This window comes from Calonectris borealis, chromosome 15, assembly GCF_964195595.1.
Source record: "Calonectris borealis chromosome 15, bCalBor7.hap1.2, whole genome shotgun sequence".
Taxonomy (NCBI): Eukaryota; Metazoa; Chordata; class Aves; order Procellariiformes; family Procellariidae; genus Calonectris; species Calonectris borealis.
The window spans coordinates 4200599-4213588 of record NC_134326.1 but is presented as its reverse complement, the minus strand read 5'-3'; the positions used below and the strand labels follow the sequence as shown (position 1 = coordinate 4213588).

Sequence of the window (12990 nt, the reverse complement as noted above, 5' to 3'; positions counted from 1 at the left end):
TGAAATTAAGGCGCTCGTCGCGCCCCGGCCTGCGCCGGGAGGACCGGCCGCGGAGGAGGCGGGGAGCGGAGCGGATCCCCCCCGCGGGGCGGCGGGAGGAGCGGAGCGGGCCTGGCCCGGGGCCGAGGGCGGCCTCGCCGGAGTCACCTTCGCAGCGGGGCGGCGGCGCCGGACCCCCGCAGGCCCGGGCGCGGCGGCGGGGCCTGCCGGCGGGCGGAGGGACGGGGGGGCGGCGGCGGCGGCGGTGCGGGGAGGGGGCTGCGCGGGAGGCGGGGGTCACTCACCATCAGCTCGATGGTCTTGTCCTCGATCACCGAGTCGGGCTCCATCGCGGCGGGCAGCTCCGCCGCGGCGCCCCGCCCGCCCCCGCCGCCTCCCCGCGCCCGCCAGGCCCCGCCGCCGCCGCTCGCCCGCCCCCCCCGCCGCGCGCACGCACGCACGCGCCGACGCACACACGCTGCGTCCTCCACGACGTCACGGCGCCCGGAAGAGGAGAGGCGCCACCCGCCCCGGCGCCAGTCGTAACCGACCACAACTCCCGGCGGCCCTCGCGGCCCCGCGCCGCCATTGGCTGCGGGCGGCTCCCGGCGTGCCCCGCGGCCCGCGCGGGGGGCGCTGGGAGCTGCGGGAGTCCCCCCTGCTCCGTCCCAGGCCGCGGGAGGCCTTGCTGGGGCCGCGCCGCCGCCTCCCCGGGGCCTGTGCGGCCTGGCGCCCCGGGGGAGCCCGGGGGTGACTCAGGGGCCCCACGGAGCCCGGGGCCGGCTCCTGGGGAGCGGCACCGGCACTAGAGCCGCCCCGTCCCCTTCAGAGCACAGCGGTGCCTCGGCTCACGGGCAGGGTGACGGGAGGAGCGGAGGGCTTAAGGCGGAGAGAGGGGAGCAGAAGGGGCCGGGAACGACGGCATCTCCCCTCGCCGCGCTCCGAGGACGAGGGTCCTTTCCGCGGGCTGCGGAATCCACAAAAAGAGCGTAACAGCCGTTCTGCTCCGCTTCTTGCGCCTGTCTGCGGAAGAGAAAGTAGCGTGGGGTTTGCTGCGGGGTGCTGGGGAGCCAAAGGCCCTGGAAGGCCCCTGTGAGACCCCACCGTGCGCCCACCCTGTGCTCTCCTGCCACGCCAGCTCCTCTTGCTGCGCCATCCATCTGCCTTTCGCTGGCCTGACTTGCTTGACCAATTAACAAATTCAAGTAGATGACTTTATCCTGTTCGCAATAAATTCATTTTATCTCAGGGAGTTTTAATATCCTACTATTGAACCAGGAGTTGGCTTAATTTAATTCTCCAACTTTCATACCTAGACCAACGGAGGGCACAGAGGGAGGGCGAAACCTTCCGGCAGCCAGTCCCTGGGAGAATCCCTGCATCAACTACAAAGAGCGCACAAGGAAGTGCCTCTAAAATCCTTTCGACTTGCCCAGAGAGGAAATTGGCGCCTCTCCTTCTGCCACACCTGAACACTATGCTCTCTTGATTAAAAATTAGATACTTGAGGAAGGAGAACAAGCTCAAAATGAGTGAACAAGTCAGGCACTACTTGGGCAGACCTTTGTCGGTGTCTCAGTAACATTTATATTAGGATTTATGAAGAGCAACATTTTCATAAAGAACAATACTTTGGTTGCTTTTGTAGCTAATTGCTCCAAACTGTTACAGCACCTCTGACGGAGTTTCTTCTTGGCAGCAGAGCTGGGTATTACCTGCTGAGTCCCAAATGACAGTTAAAAACCCAAGAGAAGTTGAAGCATGTGACGGTACGTTGGGAAATAAGAAACCTCCCTGTCTGAGCTCCTGCACGGCCCACGGCGTTGCAGTGGAGGAGGCATCGCTGCCTGGGACTCGAGTCTTCACAGTGCTCTCAATCAGTCTGTAGGGACCTGACATTGGAGAACCGGACTTCAGTTGTTTAACAAACTAAAGCACCAACAGTATTTTATGTTTACCGTTTTCCTCATAAAACAGTGACTGCACAGACACTTGTTAGCATGATGTTTTTTAGAATTACCTAACTATTAAGTGGTGTCATTTTTTTCCTAGTGTTTTTTCCCTAAGTAGCCTTAAGAAATTAAAATAGGACCCATGAAAAATACCAGCTTCTGCAAACTGTACTTAATTAGGAAAGCATTACGATATCAGCATGTGATTCTGCACGCTGTACTGTTTATTTAATAAACAGTTTTATTTAATAAGTCCCATTCTGTCCAGTCACATGCTTCAGGACTTACCTTGCTGGCATCGCTCGGTCAGGCAATCACGTCTGTGCTTTTAAGCGGAGTACCTATTCCTGCTTGCTTCGCTACCCCAGCTGCTCAGCGGGCCAGCCCCGTGCCATATGAAGATCCAACCCGTCATGGATATACTGAAATGGGATCATTTACCGAATGCTGACTGGCAGCAGGCACAGCATTTGGAAAATAAACAGATGGTCCTTGCCAGAGGAAACTTTCAGTCTAGGTTAGATGAAGACAGAAAGGGCCGAATACAAAAGCTTGAAAAAGAGATGCGCCGTACTTGTGAGGAAAGATGGGAACACTTGGATAAGGTGGTGGCATTTCCATCTAGCTAATGGCAACCCTTCGCAACGAGCAGCTTTTTCAACCTTTAGGGTCTGTATTCCACTGGCAGACTGCGGCTTGCTGCCATTCTCCACTACCACCGCTGCGGAGAGGCACCGAGCATCCGCAGGCTTCGGCTGCCGGGAGCCAGCTGGAGTGAGCGTCAGGTGGGATTATAGGATCGGTGACTCTGGAAGCTCAGGTGTTTGGGTGACCAAGGGCACGCAGGCTGCGATCTGATGACACAGCAGGGACCGAATGCAGTTGTAGACATTGGAAATTGGAAGCAAAAATGTCATAAGCAGCAATCTGGTTTAACAGCACAGCGCTAGCGACTCTGTGCTTGTGATGAAAATGGACTTGGTAGCTTCGTGCTAAGCATTTTTTTCCATTACCTGTTTAAATCTCTGCCAAATGGTTAAGAAATGGAGTATGAACAAAATCCTTTCTTAGTGACAACACACCTGCTTTACAGGACATTTATGTCAGCAGAAATGTATTTTATTCATTCAAAAATGTTTAAAAGAATACTTATCCTGAGGTCTAAACTCTTTTCATAGCATTTAAAAACGTAAACCGAGAGCAGCAGGTCTCCCTCCCCATCAAACAACTGCTGCTGCTCAGAGTCTGGGGGTGAAACTTTGATGTGTCCTGAAAGCTGCCACGTCGACATTGCTCTGGACAAAGCAAATGCCAAACACGCTGTTGCCCCAAAGTCCCTCTAACCGGGCCTACAAAGCCCAAACTCGCACACCGGTGCTAACGTCAGCTTGGGCTGTGCAAGAGCCCACTGACCCTTACCCGGACACGCTCCATTTCCACGTGAAAAAACATCTGAAGGCTTTTCCTGTCAAACCTGGGCACCCGGGCTGACAGCTGAGCTGAATTCTTTCCACCTTCACATCACGACCTATAACGAAGGACTCCCAGGTCAAATTATACCCTATCCTTCACGTTGTGTAATGCCACCGACCTCGGCGAGCTCACAAAGGTGTCACCGAGAATAAGGTGGGACAAAATCCAGCTTGCTTTTGCTCTCCCTCTAATCAGACATTCGCTCTGCAGATCAAACAAGGCAGCAGATATTTGTTTGTGACACCAAAGTAAAAAATCAGCATGTCTCAGTCTAAATATACGCAGGGAAGAGATTTGCTGACCAGCACAATACTATTTTACGTGGTGCTTTCCAAAGTACAGCTGTACAGCCAGGCTAGTTTTCTGAATATGGAAAGAAGTGCCCAGGACATAGGAAAAGAGAAAAAAATGTAGAGGAAAAAAAAAGAGAAAAAAAGGCACAAATTCCTCCATTTATTTGAAGACAGTAAATCAGTGGTCTCATTCTGGCAGTCTGAATGGTTAATGCATGGCAACGACGGACGTTACAGAAGCAGGCGTGGGTCTTTGAAGCTGTGGCACAAGCTGTCAGATGGAACTTGAGTTCCTGTAATCTGCTTTTAATCGCATGGAAAAAACAATTTCTATGATATGAAAGGAAGAGAAGAATGTTGAAAATAATTAAAGAAAGTATTACAAAAATCAGATTTTTTGCTTTAGTACAGAACCCCAAGAAAAACAAGAGCAGGGGATATCGATCCTTGTATTTGTAAATTGAAGTAAAATTGTTTCTGAGCAACTCGTGACTCTTAAGAAGAGCTTGTCAGGACTGAGCAACATGTCCAATGCAAGGGCTAATAAGATGGGTGAAAAATCAGGTTTTTGATAAATTTATTCTGAGATACAAAAACATTGGGTTCTGATGAAGCCAAGCGCCGCATCCCCATGACTACGTGAACTGCACCGCTGCAATAATTTGAGGAGCGCGTCTCTGGGCGTGTGCTCTGAATTGGGGTTAACACGCGGCTGTACCTTTAACTCCTCCGTGCGTGTATGGCCCTTTGCTGACAAATCTGTGTCGCATCTGCAGAGCAGCAAAGCAGGGACACAGCTGGTCATTAAGCTCTGATGATGACCTTATTCAGGTGGAAGCACACCAGGGTGGTGGGGCAGTTTCAGCCTAAGAGGACTCGCCCTGCCAGTTCTCCTGTGAGGATAAGGACAAGGGGGAAGTGGAAGAGGGAAAGCCCCGGCGCCAACAAACAGAGATACCTCCACGTTGTGCAACAGGGCAAGAATTAACGAGGTGGATGTCGTCCTCACCATATTGAAGCAAAAGTAATCGTGTGTTTGAAAAAAACTTTGGAAAGCTTGTATTGCGGGTCCCGAGACCGGCATTTCCCCGAAAGCTGCGGGCATCCGAGTCACCGTATCCGCTCTGCACGGGGGCGAGAGGCTGCCCCGATGAGCCGGGATGCAGCCCCAACCCAAACCATCACCCTGGGCTGGGACCTCTATCGGAACTCGGCAATCATTTTAAGTCCACATTTTCCATACGTTCATTGCGTGATGTACCGAATTCCTCTTCCAACAGATATTTTCCAGTAGAGACGCACGGAGAGGGCAAACTGTGTCGGGACCGAGCGGGCGGCATGGGGGGAGCCCGGCAGGTAGCCGTGCTGCCGGCCCTGAAGCCTGCCCAGCCCCACGGAAGGATTTGCTCACTAATCCCCTCCAACCTCTCCTCCCACACGGGCAGGTCGGTCTGCAGCTCACACTGCCGTGGACCAGCACCCCAAAGCGCTTGCGGGAGGATATTAGGACTGACACAGTATAGAAATATTTCCCAGTTAGAACACAATTTGATTTTTTTCTCCCCAAATCTTTTCTGTATAATGGAGTGATTTATTTCTAAGCCTGTTTCCATTTTCTGCAATTTTTTTAGGCCTCGAATAGCCCAGTCAGATGGCAATCATCCTGTCAGCTAGTCCCTTCTTTCAGGGCTCCCCCTTGGTGTTAAACACCCACGGGACGAGGATAAAGCCGACTGGCTGCTCGTGCCTCCCAGACAGGCTCCTCCGTACCCACAGGCAAGGACGCTGCCCCCAGTCCCACCGCGGATCCAGCAAGGCTGCAGACAGGTGGGGAAAAAAAAAAAAAAGAAAAATAAGAGACAGGCAGTGGCAAAACGACGCAATCTCTGGGATTTGCTATGGAGCCGGTGGGAGCTAGCTGCTCAAATCCTCCGGCAGCTCCGTGGGTATCTATTTCCCAAACTTCAGATGCCTTCCCAAAATCCCCAGCCTAACATAGTCTACGCACTAAAACCCACATCTTAGGATCTTACGATCGTTTATTTGGCTGTTTGGATAGGGATCAGAGGTTACTCAATGGCCAGTAACGAGTTACAGAGCAAGAAAAGCAAGGGCAGATATATTTCAAATGCTCCTGCTGGAAGAATAATTATTGAACTTACAGCTGGTAGGAGTAAGATATAAATAAACATTCTTCTCAGGGCAGGGATGACTGCACTTGAAGTATGAAAACATTTATTCTTTCTTCAAAGAAATATTTTGTAATCAAAATGGGGTGACACCAGGTTTGATGATTTTTTTAAAGATCTGGAAAAAAACTGAGCAGATTCAGAAGGATTCCTACTCCCGCCCAATAACAGATGCACTAACTCTGCCGCCACCCAGACAGAAGCAGCCGGTCCTTATCCAGCTCTGCTACAGCACCTAAAATAACGAGGTTAGGAGTGAGGGGAGCTCAAAATACCACTATTTGTAAATAAGGAAGAAAAAAAAAATCAATGCAAAGCCCCCACCTCCTCGGGTGAAGGAGGAGGTGCCGCCTGCCGTAGGACCGCGCGGGACGCGGAGCAGCAAAACCCTCGTGGCTGTCCCGCCGGCTTCTCGCACAGCCGCGGCTCAGGAGGAGGTGGGCACGGGGCTGTTGGCACAGCCGCGCTGCTGCCGTGGGGCGACGGGGCACCAACACCCACAGACAGCACCGAGCTTGCTCGGGACCCACGCTCCCAAGCATGGGATCCAGCAACCCGATTTCTCTTTCCTGTGGCTTTGTTTGTTCGATAAAGATTTGGAGAGAGGGAACGGAGAGAGGAGGAGGAGAAGCAGGTGTGGGCGGTGCGGGGGCTACCAGCCGCAGCGCCTGGACTTCGTGACTCGCGGCTGCAGCTCGCCTTCGCCAGCGACACGCGTGCTGCTTTCGCACGGCGCTGCTTCAGGTGACGCGTCCTACGTGATAAAGCAGGACGTGATTTTGGGATCTAAAGATTAGAGAGCCAGAAGATGCCATTCCCAAGTGTCGTTTCATGTCTGACCCTCTGCACCCCGCAGGATCAGTGCTTTCCTTCACGCTCCTCCACAGACCCTCTCCTCTTCTGCTCACAGACCGCTGCTCATCCAGGTCAGACAAGTTGCACCACTCCTCAGGTCTCCCAGAAAAACCAGAAACCATTTCTCAGGAGTAAGAAAACAGCACGTAGTTGTTCTTTTCATACACAGGCAGGTGAAGCCAGTAATATAAACCGCCCCCCGGTACGGCAGGACCTGGTCTTGAATATGGAATAAAATTTCCTGTCACATGAAAACTACAAAAAAAAAAGGTCAGCTCATACAATTCAGAAGGATATTTGCAAACTGGGTATAGTTCAGAGAGTGTCAGCTTTGGATTATTAAGAAAACAACCCCAAATTTTAATAAACTGTATTTGAAACGGGCTGGTTCACCGGAGCTGCCCAGTCCCGGGACTATCGCGTACCGTAGCACCCCTTTAATCGAGGTTTTTGACACCGTTTCACTTTGTTCAAACAATTGCTTGCACTTTTGGGGTGGGAACCGCGCTGCTCTGCGCAGCACCTCCCAGGCCGGAGTCACCCTTGCGTGAGCCTGGCAGGGGGAAACGAGCGGCTCAGCGTCCCCTGGCCCCACCGCACGCATCCTTCCCTGCCAGAAACCCCCCTGGCCCGGGGGGTGACCCCCCAGGCAGACAGACACCCCTGGGCAATCCTCGGCCCCACTCCGGCTTCTCCCAGCCCAGCTTCTCTCCTGACTTATCTGCAGCATTCACAGACACCCTGGGGTGACTGAAATGCTGTTTCGAAGCTCTGATGCCCCAATATAAAAAAAACCCCAAACCCCATGCACCCTTCTAATTATTTATTTCCCGCCTTGGATGTCTGCAATACGTTTGTTTCTGTACTCACTGGCAAACACTCTCTGTAGACACGTTGTCAGGTTATTCCAGCAATGTCTTTATTTTCTCTTGACGCCTTCAGCGTGTTTTGGACACATAAGAAATTAAAATGGATTTTCACCTTGTGCTAGATGGAGAGAACAAAAAAAAGCACCAAAATCCCTGCTTTAACCTCAGAGCCAGCCTTCCCAGGGCTCTCACCTGTATTTTCAGGTGGGACGAAAAGGTTCCTCCATCCCTCGCGGGCACATCACCCTCCATTTTGCTGTCACTTCACCATTTGAAAACAGAACCAAACCTTCTTCTCTGCAGCTCAGCCCGGGGGTGTCGGTGCCGAGGCGGGTTGCAATGCAGCCCTGTTGCGTACCAAACGCGGCGGTGCCGTCGCTATCAGCCGACCACAAACCCTAAGGACTTCTCTTGGTCTCAGCTTGTTTCGGCTTGGCTGGAACCCGACCGTATTCCCCACCGGTGCAATGAATTCTCCTTGCTGGAACGGCGGAGCTCCCAGCTTCGGTTTAGGTTTGTGCAATTACGTGGTTGTTGCCCTCGAGAATTGGATCGCATACGGTGAATATGCTGCAAAGCTCAGTCCTCAGTATTTAATTAAATCTACAGCCCCATCGGCAAGACAGAAGAGTTGACAACGGACTGCTTGGAAGCAGACAACATGCCTAGAACAAGATTTTGACTGCAGGAGCAGGACAGTAGCTCCTACGTGTGGAAGCGGGCAGCACTGGCTCTCCATCCCGCACGGGAGGAGGTGACATTTGGGAAGCTGGTGTCCTGCCAACCGTAAGACAACCTCGGGAAGCCAATAATCGATTGAGAGATGACAATAAAGCTACGAACAGACTTGCTTCACAATGCAGCACCCTTCAGGCGCATCCACCTACCTAAGCAAAACAGCTCGGTTACCCCATTAGTAAGAACATGAGAACAAAAGCAATTCACATGCAAGGTCTTTATTCCCAGCACCAGGGCAGCGAGGGATTAAACCACCCGTTGGTTTTGCAAGTGAAAGGGAAAGCCCCAGCCCTTTTGTTGGTCCTAATCGGAATTTATTTCCAGGTTATTTTTTACCGCAACTGTCCAGACTTTGGGAAGGATTAGTGCCCTGGGGTTCCCCCCGGACCCTGCCGTCCCAGCTGGCACCCACGCAGCGCAGCCCGGGCTGCAGGAGCCTGCTCGGGAGCCCCCATGCTACAGCAGTGCAGAGCCCTGCAGACCCCCACCTCCCCCCTCTGGCCAGAAACCAAAGGAAATACAGCTTTTTGCAGATGGAGGCTTAGGAATAGCAATTCTTTCTGAGTTTCGGGTGTACTTTTACGTACTTACGGCAGCTCTTTGATTTCCCTGGTAGCTTGTACCATGGGGGATGCGACGGTGGGTGATGTGGCACAGAGGCACCTCTAAACCACAGCGCATCAGTGGCACACGCCAGGGTCTGTGCCCCCGGGGTGAGAGGATCTCCACCTCAGCAAGGAAAAGGGCAGGATAATAATTTTCACTTAACTTAAATTATCCTCAGCTATGCTGAGAGCAGAGGAGCTTGCCCTGATACCATCTCCACTCCCTTCCCACGTGTATCAGTCTTTCAAACCCAGCCCCTCTGTTCCCCAAGGATAAGCTCCGATATACTCAAGATAAATAGGATGTTACAGGAAAACTGACATCAGAGCAGCCCCGTGGGATCTGCTTCCCACATGGAACATCCCCATGGGATCTGCCCTTCCCACACGGAGCATCCCCATGGGATCTGCCCTTCCCACACGGAGCTTCCCCATGGGATCTGCCCTTCCCACACGGAGCATCCCCATGGGATCTGCCCTTCCCACACGGAGCTTCCCCATGGGATCTGCCCTTCCCACACGGAGCATCCCCATGGGATCTGCCCTTCCCACACGGAGCATCCCCCGATGCGCTGGCGTGGCTCTGAGCCACTGCCGGGGGGCAGCTCCCGATGCCCCTCGCACCACAGCCACACGCAGCACGTTCCCCCCGGCGCCCTCCTCGCACCCCCGGGATGCTCCTCCTGGAGCTGCTGTAGCAAACGAGCGTGACCCAGGCATTAAACCAAACCACGCTGGAGCGCAGCAAGGCTCATCTCAAGATAGAAATGCAACGGTGGGTCTACAGAAGGACAGTCCCCTGTCCTCCCCGGCTTTGCAGAGCACGACTTTGCCGTCCCTGCATGCACTCGGGAAAACTGCGCAGACCTTGGTCACACCCGGGATGCACAGAGGAGACAGGAGGGAGGTGTTTAAGATTCACTCGGATGCAATCAAAATCCATCCTGGCACAATAAAATAAGCAGGTTAAGGGGAGTCTAGAAGTCAGCGTGGCAAAAGGCGGAGCGGCGAGGCAGAGAGGGCACGTCGGACGTGTGACAGAAGAGGGGGAACGACGGCAGAAACCCCAGCACAGAGGTATGCGAGGTGTCCCGACGACCCGCTGCCGCCCGTGACGCGGGTTTAAAGCATCCTCCCTTCCCTCCCCACCCTCCAGAAATATGTTCTTGGCTTCCAAGCGGCGCTTGGGCGAAGGCGGCCGACTTCAGCTTACGGCAACCGCTTGCTACACCTCTGACGCTGGTGTTTCACACGGAAACTCCCCGCGCCTTATCTTGTATGCAAAGCATGAGCATCATCCTTTCGGCTGGTTACCTGCCGCGTTCCTCAGGCACTGAGTCAGTGGGAGCTTCCTTAGGCGGTCCTTGTGGGCAGCGTAGAAATGGAGGTTTTTTCTTAATGAAAACTGGCTGTGGGAGCGTGAGCGGTCCCTCTGCCCGCACCCATCGCCTGCCCTGTGGTGGGCTCCCGTGGACAACTCCAAAACGCCTCTGTGTAGTCAAGCACTAAGCAAACCTTGCAAACCGCTATTTAAATAGATACGAACCCCCTTTCTTTAAACAGAGATGATCTCCAAGTAAACTCTTCCCATCTTGCTTGCTGATCCAAGTGGCTTCAATCCATCGGTGTCCACCAAAGCCACAGGGATGCCGACGTCCTGCAGAGCAAGGGGGTGATGAAGGTGGTGGAGAGAGCTGCAGAGCATGGACCCCCCAGGGCAGCCGGTTCGCAGGGGCTCCAAATTCGGGGAGCAGCATTTAAAAGCTCACGGTAGGTGCCGATATCCAGAAGCATGTCTGGCGCGGGGGGATGTCTGCATGGCGCTGGTGTACGTGGGTTTGGGTCTGTCCTGAGCCAAATGGTCCTGGGAAAGGCACCGAAGCCTCCAACAGCGCGGGGGAGCACCGCTCCCCCCTCCCTGGAGACAGCAGTTAGTTTGTGACCTGTAGAATGGTATTTGTTTAGTAAAATGCTTTTTTCTAACGTAACCACAGGAGTTTCCAGGCATCTGAAGAGCTCCGGTTTCTCTGAGCACCGCCCAGGTCTCAGCCTGGAGGAGCAACCTGGGAGCCCTGGGAGCCACGTGCTGGGCTGAAAGGCGGATACCCACAAAATACCCAGCGATGAGGACCGCGCTGTCCCCTCCCCGCGCCCGGGCGGAGGCACCACACCAGCATGAAGAAAGCAAGAGGATGCAGGAGGGAGGCACCTCCACCTCAGCCAGGCACCAGCAGCGAGAGCGCGGCTGGGGACCCCATGACCACGTGGCTGGGGACCCCAAGAGCGGTGTCCCCCACCACTGGGGACGTCTGTGACCAGTCAAAGCCACCCGGTCTTCCTGAAGGATGGCATCCAGCTACAGCGGTGCTCAGATGAGACCAGCCATCCCTCCCTCTTCTCTTCTGCTACTTATTTCCTCTATATTTTCCATTTTCCTTGCTAGGAAAATATTTTTTTCACACACTTTTAGCTTTCAGACAAGTTGCTGGCCTCCATCCCCTCCTGTCCTCAAATAAGACAAACTTCTCTGCTATTTTGGGTAAATTTAGATGTGGCTATGCAGAACTGCCCCACTGGGGGTAACCGCGAGGTCTGTGCTCTGCATGTCCCTCCTGCACACCAGTCCACCGAGCCAGTGTCCTCCTGTGCAACCCCAAAACCACCCCAAAACCACCCCAAAACCACCCCAAAACCACCCGCGGCCGAGAAGCGTGCGAGACGCGGGCTGTGCCCTGCGCAGCCTTGGCCTGTGCCCGGCCCCTCACAGCAAGAAACGCTGGAGCAGGCGTGCGGCCAGGGGAGAGACTCGCGGCACAAGCTGATCCCCGGGGAAGGACCAAAGGAGCTGGTTTGTTTAGCCCAGAGAAGCAAAGATGGAGAGGAGACGTGACGGAGCTTTTATGCGGCTGCACGTGGGGAGAAGCGCTCAAGCGAGAGGCGCGGGCACGAGGTTAGCCGTGTGGCAAGTGCAATTCCTCTTACCGAATCAGATGATTAAACACCCTTCGGTGAGTTTAACCGGAGAGCGGTTCAGCGTGGCTGTCCGAGGTGTCCCGAGCATTCCCGGCGGGTTTTGAGGAGCAGCATGAGTGGCAACGCGAGAGCATTCAGGAGCTTTTCTACTAAATTACAGCAACCTGGGCTGAAAGCAGCTCCCAAGAAATCAGCTAGAGAGAAGCAGAGGGGTTTTGTGAGCCTGGGTGAAGCCCCCCTGCCTGCAGCCTGCTTCCCGGGGGCTGCGCAGCGCCGTGCCCGGGGACAGGGCAAGCCTCCCGTGGTGCTGCGGGGGCCCGGCTCCTTCCCAGCACGGCGCAGGGCCCCACACTCGGATGCTCAGAGCAACCCCCCTGACCCTAAACCCAGGCAAATCCCCAAAAAGGGGCAGATAACCCCAGAGGAGCAGCCAGGAGAGGGATCAGCACCTGTGTGAACAATGCGGCATGATGGAAACCACCATCAGGATGGAAACCGTCAGCCCTGTTCAGGGCTTGAGGCTCCGTGGGCTGGGACATCTTCCCTCGGCCCTGTGCCTCGGGTGGGTTTGGGAGTGGGGACAGAGCGAGGGCACAGGGCGAGCGCTTCGGGGCGGGCTGAGGGGTGCGGGGCACCCTCAGCACCGACAACGGCAGGTACGGTGGAGTGAACCACAGCGTCCCGCGTGTAAGGGGACCACTGGCGGTGATCAGCGATCCTGCAGCAAGTCATCGCCACCCCCGATTTCTCCCGACACCGTCTCCCCGCTGTGCTGCACCCTCTACCGTGACGCTGGGGCTTCGCTGCCCAGCAGCACCAATTCTGGCAGCTGCCAGCCCCAGGAGCGGGGCAGGGCCGGCAGCGCACGCCGGCTGCGGCTGCCCTCTGCCGCGGGCTGCCCCGGGGTGCTCAGCTCTGCAGCACCCAGCAGCGTGGGCAGGGTCAGTCCTGCCCACACCCACCACCGGAGCCAGCCGTGGGTCACCTCCCGGGGACGCTTCAGGGTGTCCTGGAGCCGGCTGTGATTTTCTGCATTCCCGGGACATTGCCCCCGGGACCCTCCT

General features: G+C 54.9%; 1 protein-coding gene across 5 annotated transcripts in view; it reads right to left on the bottom strand.

The window, feature by feature from the left end:
• FBXW11 (F-box and WD repeat domain containing 11) overlaps nt 1-385 on the bottom strand; it is a 78255-nt gene extending 77870 nt beyond the window's left edge. The window contains exon 1 of one of the 5 annotated variants that reach the window (XR_012675881.1): nt 285-320. Coding sequence is in view for 2 of the 5 variants with exons in the window: in XM_075164077.1 (XP_075020178.1) it covers nt 285-329 (45 nt within the window). In the remaining 3 variants the exon portion in view is untranslated. Of the gene's footprint in view, nt 1-284 lie in introns of all 5 variants that reach the window. The other 4 variants (XM_075164078.1, XM_075164077.1, XM_075164080.1 and 1 more) reach the window with 4 other exon arrangements.
• Between the last annotated feature and the right edge of the window lie 12605 nt (nt 386-12990).